The sequence below is a fragment of the Pteropus alecto genome, unplaced genomic scaffold (genome assembly GCF_000325575.1).
Source record: "Pteropus alecto unplaced genomic scaffold, ASM32557v1 scaffold20, whole genome shotgun sequence".
In the NCBI taxonomy this organism is placed as follows: domain Eukaryota; kingdom Metazoa; phylum Chordata; class Mammalia; order Chiroptera; family Pteropodidae; genus Pteropus; species Pteropus alecto.
In genome coordinates this window covers 44289203-44301434 of record NW_006436298.1, presented here as the reverse complement: position 1 = coordinate 44301434, position 12232 = coordinate 44289203, and the positions used below count along the sequence as shown (strand labels likewise).

General features: G+C 38.9%; 1 protein-coding gene across 7 annotated transcripts in view; it reads right to left on the bottom strand.

Moving 5' to 3' along the window:
* SNCAIP (synuclein alpha interacting protein) overlaps window positions 1-11297 on the bottom strand; it is a 63736-nt gene extending 52439 nt beyond the window's left edge. For 4 of the 7 annotated variants that reach the window (XM_015590361.1, XM_006913314.1, XM_006913315.1 and 1 more), the window contains exon 1: window positions 11192-11297. In XM_015590361.1, the coding sequence (XP_015445847.1) occupies window positions 11192-11220 (29 nt within the window). In that variant the 5' untranslated portion in view covers window positions 11221-11297. The remainder of the gene's footprint in view (window positions 1-11191) is intronic. The other 3 variants (XM_015590358.1, XM_015590359.1, XM_006913313.1) reach the window with 2 other exon arrangements.
* Between the last annotated feature and the right edge of the window lie 935 nt (window positions 11298-12232).

The window sequence follows — 12232 nt, the reverse complement described above, 5'->3', positions numbered from 1 at the left end:
TACACAGTCTATAATTCAATTAAAACTGGGCTTTTTGTTTTGGCTGCCATGTGCCCCATGAAAGCACCCTTTGGCAAAGTCTTACCCACTATCTCGCTCTCTCTTTTTTTTTAATTTTCGTCTAAGACATAATTTTAGAAAGAGGAAATTTAAGATTGATTATGTTTAAATATAGTTAATGATAAATTCAATAAGGTTGTTCACTGGGCTTAATGAGGTATATTTGATTAAACTGGGCATGCTGCTATCTGTATTTCCAGCCACATGCATCCTAATCATTACCTCTCACCCCAAAGTAAAGTATGTCAGAATGTCTGATTTATTAGCTATACATCTAACTCTTCCTATGTGACCTTGAAGGTCCATAGTGTCTGTAGTAACTTTTAATTTGATGAGGTTTAAATGAGAACAGCATGGCCACCTGGTTGGTGTGAGAACTGAGCCACAGGCAGAGACTAGCTTAGCTGATCCCATCCACTGCTTCAACCTACAACACACATGGCAGCTTTGCCTCTCCACACTCTTGGTTATATAGGATGTCACTTTTGTGATGGCATACATCTTAATTCTTTGGGAATAATGACCTTGAATAAAAAGCCATGTGCTGCTCTGGTAATGGAAATAAAAAGTACAGCAGTCCAGGGAAAGGATGATATGTTGGCCAGAACAAAGTTTGGGATAATTGTAAGGGGATATGAAATGTCAAATTCAGCAATGACTCCAATTTATACTGTGAACAAATACACCATTCTTTATAAAGACACAAGAAAAAACCAATTTGTAGTTTTGTTTCAGTTAAGTGCAAACACTATTCTTTGGATAAAAGATAAAGCTAAAGAGAATGTTGCAAAGATGGTTAAGTTGTGCTATGAAAAGATGAAGAGAAAACACAATTCACAAAACCAACACGCAGAAACATTTTCCTATTTGCAAATTTGGGAATAAGCAAATGATCCAGGAAGTTGCCCTTGCACAAATGCATTGTGCTACCATCTGGGAGCTGAAAGGGAGGGTGTCCTAGGCATCCCAGTGCACAGGACAGATGGCCTTTTATATGAAGCTGTCAGATCACCAACTCATCTCATTCTCAAGACAATGGCTCTTAAGAAATCAACTACTGTCATTTTGGTCCTATCAGAACCGAAGCCCAATGTATCTTCCCTGTCTCTTGCCCCCAATCCAAGCTTTGAAATATTCTGTTCCCTTGATTCCTATTATCCTTGGGTGATATGAGAGGAGAGGAGGTTTGCAGATGGTTGAGACACATTTCTTATCTTTAGATTGCCCTAATTAATTCTGTTCTAAATATTTTCCAGAGGTTATCCCCTCTAGAAAGAGCCTTTTTGATCCAAACTTTTTTCCACTCCCCCATCATGTCTCAAGAAAAGCCGCTGTCAAAGGTTGACCAGCTGCCTCCGCTTCAATAATGTCTCTGTGCATTCAAAGTTTAGTTTCCTTCTGCTCCTTTGCTCCTGGGTCCTCCTCGCCTGCCATGCCTTCCTCTGGCCAAATGGAGCTGTTCTGCAAGGCTAGCCTGTGTTCTGCCTTCTCCATGAAACCCTGGATGACTGCTTCAGTCTTTCAGATCTTACTCCGTTCTGTCCTTGGTAAAATATTGCCTTGCCTTGTGCTCTGTTGTTTCCTATGTGTTAGTGTTGGCTCCTACAAGTGCCTAGGGGCAAGGATAGTATCTTTGGCTTATATATATGGATGCTACGCAGTGACTTATTAGCTGTTTGACCAAAATAACAAGATGTATACACATTTGATTAATCTCTGGGCATAATATAATAGGTGTTCAATAGAGTTCTTTCATATTTAGGTAGAAAGTGTGAATTTCCTCCATTCTTCAATATGCAGTAGAATTAAATAGTTTTCTATTATGCAAATTTGACTAAGGTGCTTTTCTGTTTCGAATCCTCCACTGGCTCTGCTCTGCCTACAGGGCAAGACTGCATGCCTTGTATGGTACATGAAACCCATCATGAGTTCAGACTCATCTTTTACCACTGTCCACTTCCCTTTTGATTGTGATACTATCAAATTTCTTGCAGATCGCCTATCTACTGTTTTATCTGCCTATACATGTATGCATGCTATTCCATCTACCTGGAATGCCATTCCATCCATTTCATCAGGCAAACTCCTTTTACTTCTTCACGCTTTGCCTGGTTATCACTTCTAAAATATCTTCTCTGGCCCAACCTGGCCAGCTTTCAAACTGTGGTCTCCTGACCAGGGCATCGACACCATCCAGGAACTTGTAAGGAATTCACATTCTTGGGCCTCACCCCAGAATCTCTGAGGGCAGGGCCTAGCAATCTGTGTTTTACAAGCTATCTAGGTGATGTTGATGTATGCTGAAGTTCAAGAACCACTGCTCTGTATTACTTCTTTTTTTAAAATTATTTATTTATTTATTTTAGTACTTATCATTATTATTTATGCCTTCAGCACCTGGTCTTCCTAGGTGGTCTCTCATCCAAGTACTAACCAGGCCCAACCCTGCTTAGCTTCCGAGATCAGACATCGTGCTTGTTGAGAGTAGCATGGCTGTAGACCATGGACTGTGGCCCCACTGGGGCACGAACCCAGGACCTTCTGCGTGTAAAGCAGATGTGCTAACTGCTACACTATGGAACCTCGTCCTGTATTATTTCCTTGTCTTAGTCGTATATCCATTACAGAATCCATCACATCACATTTCATCTATGTTTATAATTTGCTTTCTCTACTTCCTGAGAGTGTAGACATGTTTTATTTACCAAAAATACTGGGTACTTACTGGACTGAATAAAATGAACTCCCCTATGTAGCCCATGATTTTAGTGATGATAATAATAGTAATAATTACAGTAGTTAATATTTATATAGCACTAATCTTAGAAAAACCCATAACTACAAGTCTAGCATTGTAATCACGGTAAATGTAAAGAAAAAAAACCACTTTCGACTTATTAACAATATGACTGCTGGCTGATGCCTTAGCCTTTTGTATAAAGAACAATGGACTTAGAGCCAGAAGATCTGGATTCAAGTCCCAGTTCTGACATTTATTAACTCTTTGGTTCTGGACAAATAATTTCATATCTCTGAAGCTCAGTTTCCTTATCTATAGAACAGAGATAACCATATAGGATAATGTAAGTGAAGTCAATTTGCAAACTGTCAAATGATGTTAAATGTTTTTGTCTCTTTTCTTTAACTTGCTTTCCACGTGTGTAGCACAGCCCTTACCTCTCACCTTTAATCTACTCATGACTTTTAAATCAAGATGTGAGAATTAAATGAGGCAGGAACAGGGAGACCGAGCTGGGATTGGAAGGAAAGACAGGTGAGCTCAGCCTGTCCCAGCACATGATTTGGCTTCTCTTTGGTCTTTCCACATCCAAGAGAGTACTTAGCCAAGGGTTGACACTGAAACCTAGCTTCACAAACTATAGAGTTGATATGACGCAAGACAATCCTACACAACCCAGCCTACACCAGTCAATTTTGTCACTCTGCCATACAAAATAGTTTGAACAAACATGAGATTCATAATAACAGTGTGTGATTTCTACACTGGCCTGTGGGGACCTCTGACCACCCTAGATATTGTTAAGGCCTGAAATGCCTTGGCCCTTACTCCTGACAGCTGGAGCCAGTTGGGTGAACAAGCAGACATTACTCAAATGGTAATAAGCCACAGAAAATTAAAGAGCTAAAATCCCAAGCACCTTTTCAAGCTAGAGACTTTTAAACAACTAAGGTCTCATTAAGTTTCCAAAAGAAACAATTAAGCCAGTCATCCAAACAACTATCCTGAAATTCATGATTTCTCACATAGCTTTCCAAAACTCAAGCAGGCATCTCGACAGGCACACAATGAAACGACAACAATGTGTACAAGCAAAGCTGGTAGTGAAAGCAAAGGCACACAGCTAAAATGAGATTTTCAGAAACATATTTTTCTAAAAATCTGGCAACCTCTCCAAAGGCCTGCCCTTCCAATTCAGGAAGGGGCATGCCAACTGTATACTCTCCATAACTGATTATGCGCCACTGTCCCTTCTCTGAGGATGTGCTACTAAGAGCCCTCTGCTAGTCTTCAGGTCTTCTCTCCTATCTCCTCCGGACTCTGGCTCTGCCATCATGCCCTCTTCTGACCTTTCCTTCAGCCTCTCTCTCAACATCGACTTTCTCCTCTGGTCCTATAAAAATAAACAAGTACCCCACCACCTCAATACATATTGCCTCTCCAGCTGACCGTGGACTTGCCTGCTCATTTGTGTTCACAGCCATCATTTTTAAAGAATTGCCTGGGTTCTTGTCTCTACTTCTTTACCTCTGCATTTACACCACCACCATATGACCTCTGTCCCATCACCTTATAGGCACTGCTCTTATTATGGCCACCAATGAGTCTTAACTGGAAAACCCAGTGGGCACTTTTCAACCTATCTCTTTATAATGACCTGTTTCCCACCATTGACCACTTCCTCTTGTAAGCTCTGTAAATCATCCCCTCCGCCCTACTCCGTTTGCCTCCTGTATCTATGAAAACTTCTTTCTAGTTTCTTTTATAGAAGACTCTTTTTCTTTGCAGGACATACTTCTGCATAGTTTTTCCTGGAACATTCTTCTCTTTCCACATTCATTGTTTTGTAGGTGAACATACTGACTCCCACAGTTTCAACTACCACCTCTATGTAAAGACACCAGTAATCTACATTTTCACATGTCCATCCCAGTCTGCCTTAAATACATTTCTTTCTACCATTTAGGCTCCATTAAAGAATAGTACTATAAATAATCCTATTTTCAAATGAATTTGATTTTTGCTATTGTTCCTTGTTTTTATTCTATCTTCCAAAGTTTTAAATATTTGATAATAAATTCTTTCATGCTAAGATACTGCTTGTGGTTGTATTTGGGAAAACTCAGAAACTTTTTGACCATATTTAGAGTACACTAGGAATTACTCTATTGTAATGTTAATATGTAGTCAGGCAAAAGATGAAAGTCCACATTGGTAAAGGTGGTGAGATCACAGTATTGATTGACCCCTTCCTACCGTGAGAAGTGACCTGGGAGAACAGGGATGGCCAGAGGTGACCAAAAGGCCCAGAAGAAGTCATTTTTAATGCAGTGGTTATACACGTGGATTCTAGAACTAGACTGCACATACTACATCCTGGCTTCACCATTTTGTAGCTAATTAATCTCAGTTATTTAACCTCTGTATGTCAGTTTCTTCATCTGTAAAACAGATACTGTTCACTAGAACGTGGCTGTGGAGATTATGACCTAAAAATGTAAAACATGGGAATAAGTATCTGATACATAGTAAATGTTCAGTGAATGTTAGCTATTATTATTATTTACATTATAAAGTATCAAAAAAGAGCTTTTAAAGTAAAGCCGAAGTAATAGTAACTGTTAAAGGAAAAATTACAAAAGAATTACAAAAGATATTTATCTTGCAGTAGGGCAGATGCTGGACATAATCCCTGCTCAACTTCAACGATGGTCTAGTTTTAACTGTGAACCAACAATCAATCACCACCAAATATAATGACTGCCTGTCAAGGATGGGATTCAATATTGAAATTAAATGTGACCTACCATGAAGTTAACCTAACATTTAATAATCTGCTCAACTGTTACTATAGGATACTGTAAACTCTGTGAGAACACAGACCAAGTCTGTGTCATTCACCCCAAGCCTAGAACCATGCTTAGTATATTGTAAATGTTTAATGAACACTTGTTGAACAGATTGGCATACAATTTAATTATGCATAGAAGGTAAATAGTTTGTATAAATGACCTGCATAGTCAATCTAATAAGTGATATGACTATCAAGCAAGATAAAAACTTTTAGGGCTATCGGCAGAGTAAAAGAGCAAACAAAAAAATCTAGCTTTGCTCATTCTTCTTGGAAATCATTCTATTTATAAGGTTGCTTTCTACCTTCTCAGGAACGGATGTCTAGTCCAAGATTTGGAGTCAGGAACCTGGGTTCCAGACCTGGGCTGTAACACTAGCTATGGGACATGAATTTACAATTCATCTTTTCTGAATTAGATTATTCCTAATTCCTTTCCTGGCAGGAGTTAAGAAAACAAGACATATGACATCCAATATTAGAACAAGGCACAAGGTTTTTGATAATGGTCTGCTGCAAAAAGGAAGAATGAGAGGTAATTTAGACTTGAATACAGGACATTGCAAAAAGTTGATGAAAATAGATCATACTGAGATGGTTGCTAGAAAGGGCAGGGCTAATAGATGGAGACATTTAAGAAGAGATTGAGGCAGCCAGATACCACATCAAACTCTTGGTCAACCTTTTAGGAAGCACAGTAGAAAGTATAATAGGATCTTACTCAGGTAGATTCCTTGATAGAGAGGACAAGCAAGCCAGAGTCTTTGTATCTTTAATATCTTTATATTCTTTATCACACCTAAAATCAGGGCAAAAGCTGTATTCTTTACCTGCCCAACTCTTTGCCTGAGTCCACTTGATGAGCAATACATGTCCTTTCTCAAGATCTCCCATTGCTGAGAAATGGCTCTTTGTCAAAATGTAATGAAATCTGGGAAGTATCAATGGACTGAGTTGAATAAAAGGTGGTACACACAAAACAGAAGTGGGTAGGTAGTTTAGATCTATAGGATAGAAAATATGAAAACTCATTGCAAGTGAGATTTGTTTGCCATAAAAATTTATTTTTCTACCAGATAACAGTTCCAGCACCTTAGAAATCTGAATCCACATATTTCTGTACTATTACTCTAGGTTGCAAGGTCTTAGGTCAGAGGGGATAGTAAAGTGGAAGGACATTTATTTATCGTGATTTCATTTGACTTGCACACAAAAAAAAATAGTTTATGCAATTACCAACAAATGTCAACAATCATCAAAGTTGCAGTCACAATGATACAGAAGGCATCAAAAATTCCTGTGCAGGGGAATAGAATATTTTCCTTACTTGTATTTGTTTGTGTACACATAATCACACGTGTGTACGTATTTATATGTGCATGTATATATACACATCTACATGTAGGTATTTGAATAAGTGTGTATACATGTGTGTATGCATAAAAGTATGTGGGTATGTGTTCACATACATACATATATAAAGTTTCAAATTTTTTTCCGTAAAATCCAGGGCAATAGGTAGAGATGATTATTATTTTACAGATGGTAAAGTCAAATTACAGTAAAATTAAGAAATTGGTCTAAATTCTCTTTAGCTTATTTTATTTTATTTATAACATATACCAACTCCATTAGTTCCAAAAAGCTATTTGCAATTGTTTCAGTGCCTATCTAGGGACAGTAATGGGTGAGATGACTGGTCCAGAGATTCTACTACTCAACCAAGTTGTTCAGAAGGGGACGAGTTCTGTGTTTAAATCCTGACCCCACACTTACCTATCTGAAACCTCGTGAAAGTCATATGAGCTCTTTAAGTCTTATTTTCTTAATCTACTAAATAGGGGATTAAAATACAGCCTGCTTTGCAGAGTTGATCCGAGGCTTAAACAAGATAATGACTTAAATAGTTCAGTGTACTGCATGGCAAAGTCAACATTTAATGGCTATGAGTGAAGCTCTTCAATGGATCCACGATTTGGCCTGTGCTGTATTCGGTCTTGTGTTAATAATATTTTTGAGAACAGCAAATTGGCCTCTCTTAATAAAATAAATACACCACCATACCTACTAAAAACTCTATGGTAAAATAGTATTCTAGAGCATTTTTCTTTTTTTAATATGGAGGGATCTGGCTTCTGTATGAATAAAGAAAGAAATCTATAAACCCATTTGCAGTGACAGAAAAGCCCTACTTTGAACCTGTGTTTATGTGTGTCGTCATCTCTCCCTCACAGATCTGCAATTATTACACAATGTTCTGCTCTTTTAGATGGCAAGGTCACAAGAATGTATAGTTTAAAAACTGCATTTTGCAAAGGATGAGTATTATTTTAGAGTCTGGGAAACTTCAAAATAATTTGAGTGCCTTCTGTGTTTTGTCTCATTAGGTAAAGGCAAAAAAAGTTCCAGGTTTTTTTTTTTTTTGTTTTTTGTTTTTTTGTACCAATATACAGCTTGTATTTTAATTAAAACAAGAACCAAGCTCATGACCAGAGGGAAAAATCATGAAACAGAAAGCCTAGACGACATAATAGGGCTATGGCTGGAGAGGAAGAAGAACAGTTTTAAACTTGGGCATCTTCTTAGCAAACATCTTTTTCAAATGTATTGTGCATTATCCTCCCCCCTCCTGCCACTTAGCCAGGAAAGAGGCTTAAGGGCTGTCAGAGACAGAAGTTTACGGAATCCTAAAAATAAAGACATATTTATGGGAGGCTACATTTCTTCTTATGCCAGTGAATTAGCAAGTGGGACACATCTTCATATTTCAATGTTAGCATCTGAATAGTCTCCATTTAGTTCCTAGAGCTGCTGTAACATTTAATGCTCCTAGTTAACCTAAATAGGCTGAAAACAATTGTTCCAGTACTTAAGAGGTTATCTCTACTACTTTCCCTGTGAAGTCATTATATAAGAACAATATGATCTGGCACATTTAAGGTTTTAAACCTGCATGAGGTTGAATGATTATGAAATAATTGACAACATTAGAGAGGCTGACAGTCAAAGTCAAGTTTCTTTAATTTCGCGCAAGTATACAATAGGCCAGGACTGCTCATCTTCAGTGCTTTCAACATTTGAGGCCAGATAATTCTTTGTTGTAGGGGATTTTCCTCTGCATTTTAGGTTGTTGAGAAGCATCGTTGGTCTCTATCCACTAGATACCACTAGCATGTCCCCAGTTATGACAATCAAAAATGTCTCCAGGTATTGCCAAATATTCCCCCAGAGGGTGAGGACCCTGGAGAGGGTCACTGAGATAGACTGTTCTCATCTTGAAAAGGCAGTCAAAATACTGCGGCTAAAATAGGATATCCTGCACACAAAGTGCTCCTAATTAGCTGGGTGACTGTCAACAAGTTAGGTAACATCTCCACGCTTCAGTTTCCTCATCTGTAAAATGAAGATGATAATAATAAGAACCTTCTTCATAGGGGTGTTGTGAGGATTAAACAAGATAATGCCTATCTCACGGTAAGTGTTCAATGAATGTTAGCCATTAGCATAGTTTCACGGTTTTTTTTCCTTCTGACATAAGTTAAAGATCCAAACAACAGAAATGTAATTAAAGCGGGGAGGGAGGAGGTTTGAGCGCAGTTACACTATTACAGATGAATATCTTTATGTTTCACAGTGGTCGAGTTACAGAGGCTCAACTATTGCATAATCTTGTATCCCAACTTGCTAAACAGCTTCAGTTATTGCTTAATATATTTTATTATCTTTTAAGCGAGAGTCCTAATTCATCAAAATTATGGGCTGCTGCCAGATGATTCTTCTGTAAATACTGTAAATTCTTTTGTAAAAAAAATAACTGCTCTATTATCATGTGGGGTTTTTTTTGTTTTTTTTTTTAAAGTCTTGACATGGTGCCTGGTCTTTTCCCTTGAGTTCTTTCCTCACCATTGGTCATATAAATATTATTGTATTATTCATTGAAATAATAACAAAAGCTACCATTTTTAAGAGCAACTTACTGTGTGCCAAGCTAAGCCCTTCACATATATTATTATTTCACTCAATCCCCCAAAATACAACCTTAAAAATTAGGTAGGTTTCTCAGAGTGGTGAAACTAATGTGCTCCAGCCAGCAAAAGTCAGAACAAGTCCAAAACCTAGACTGATGCCTTCAAAGCTTACGCTCTTAAGATGCAACTTCCCTATCAAAGCTCAGAGAGCTACCCGAAAACTCTTAATCATAACACAAGCTTCCCTTTCTAAAACACTTCCACCCTACCCGTACCTTCTCATACTTTCATTCACTTTCTTCGCTTTCCCCCATTCAGCTAATAATACCTCGAGGGGAGTAGTTATAAAAGAACTACGCTCTGAACACTTTTAAGTCAAGCCTAGTAATTTAAAATGAGAGAGGCAGAGACAGACAGGTATTGGGGAAAGGAAGAAACTCACTTCACATTGGGCTTAACAAGGATTAATAAAATTATCTAAAAGTTGAGTTAAGGAAAGGCTGAAATCCCATTTTCCTGGTATGAAGAAGACTCGCCCAAGGTTGTATAGGTTAGATCACTCATCAAACTCATCCCAGTAATCCAAGTTTTATGTACAGTATGCAAATTTTACTTCAAACTAAGGAGTGCAGGAGAGGAATAACGCTGTTGCCAGAGGCATGTCAAAGTAAGCTTATCTTTTTGAGACAATTTTTAGTGGTGACCCAAAGAAAGCTCCATACCGGAGAGAGCATTGAAAAGTAAGGTCAAAAACTGTGACCTTGGAGGTTCTAGGAAGAGAAGTCATATGACTAGTTAAAAAACAGCAATCTTCTCATCACCCAGTTTGGCTGGGAGAGTGCGAGAGACCAACATGTTTACTGGTTGGCCTCTATGGCAGAATGACTGTGTGGCCCAGGATAAATCACAAGCAACTCTAAGCAGGGTGCATGCCGATGACCCAGTCAGAAGAGCTATGAGTTCTAAGAAGCTCCACAGCCCACAACATTACAGGATTAAGCAGAGTCTCAGAATTCAGCTAGTCCCCTCCTAATACGCATAAGTCTTCCTCAATATCTCCAACATGCATCCAACCTATGCTTTGAAACCTACAGTGATTAGATGGATTCGTCTTATTATTCATCAGTTAATAATGTGGCCATCCTTCAGTCCATATGCTTGCGATCACTAGAGAATGTTGGCTGTGCCATGGCCATCACATAAAGGGAATTGACACTGATATAGTTAATTATGTACATAAGTAACTATATGAAAGCACCTACTATAGGCAGGCACTTTATACATTTACTCAGTAAATAATTTACTCAGGCAACAATAAAAGAGATTAGGGATGGGAGGCTCCTTGAAGTTAAATGCCTTTCCCATCCAAGCTCATACACAATTAAGTGGGCAGGATACACTTCTTGGTCCAGGAGATCCCATAACCACACTTTGCCCGCCACACGGGACACCTGCTGTCAAGTTCTAAATGAGGTTGAAAGAGTTTAGGATATTCAGACTAATAGAAAAAGCAGCCTGTGTAGGTGAAGGGAGAATCTCCCGAATGTATTCCTTGTATGTAGTAACACTTACAGATATGTCATCACTGAAGTCAATTTCATCCAAATCAAGGTATTCAGGGGCTTCCATTATTCTTCTTTGCACATCTTGAGTGAAGTCAAATATTTATAACTTCCTGAACAGGACAGTAGCAGAAAAGAAAGGCAAAGAGATTAGCTGTTTTATAAACAAAAACCGTATCTACATTTAAACAAACAAAATGAGAAAGGTAAGTGGGTGCTAGTGCTGCCTTTGACATTTCCTCTCTGTCCCCAGCCTGGCTTTCGGGAAATGTGAAGCACAGCTCCTCGGGCTCTCCGGCACTGCTCCCCAGCGAGCACCCACGGTCCTCTGCTTCACTTCCCTCGTGCCTGCTTGTCTGTCTTTCTAGAACACTAACTCAGCTCAGAGTCTTCCCCTGTGATCAATATCAGCACTGGCCCAGCCCTCATCTAGCACACACCGCACCTTGGGTGAAAGTCGGGCTTTGGGGGTGAGCAGCCCTGAAAGCTTCGGAAAGCCATATTCGAATGTTTATGTGGGCATATCCCTGGATGCTGTGTACGGAGCAATGAATACTGAATCTCCACAGTAATAACGAACACAAGACAGATACCAGCTAACCAACAGTAATGGGTATGTCAGAATTTGTAGGACAACTTCCAGCTCATCCCTCAAAAAATTTTTTTAAAAAAGGATCTAAATGCAGATTTATACCACAGAGTTATTGCATTGCTCCTGCTTTTAACAGCTTTGCCTGACAGTGCCAGAGTGACCTGCCGCAGGCGCCAGAATGTCCTCAGGCAGTGCTTGCCTCGGGGCTGCCTGTGGCAATTCTCTAAATCTGTCAAGGAAGATACATCACCATCTAGTTCATTTTCTCATCACTTATCATCATCACCAACAGCGGTGGCAATGGCACCTACAGATGTCAAGGACAAATATATAGACCTCCTGGCAGTGCCTCAGTGTGTAGTTATCTTCCGCAGAGCCAGCTCTCAGATATCGAAAAAGATTCCATTTCCTATGACTTGTCTTTATTATGAAAACTGCCTTATGTACTAAGACATGAGA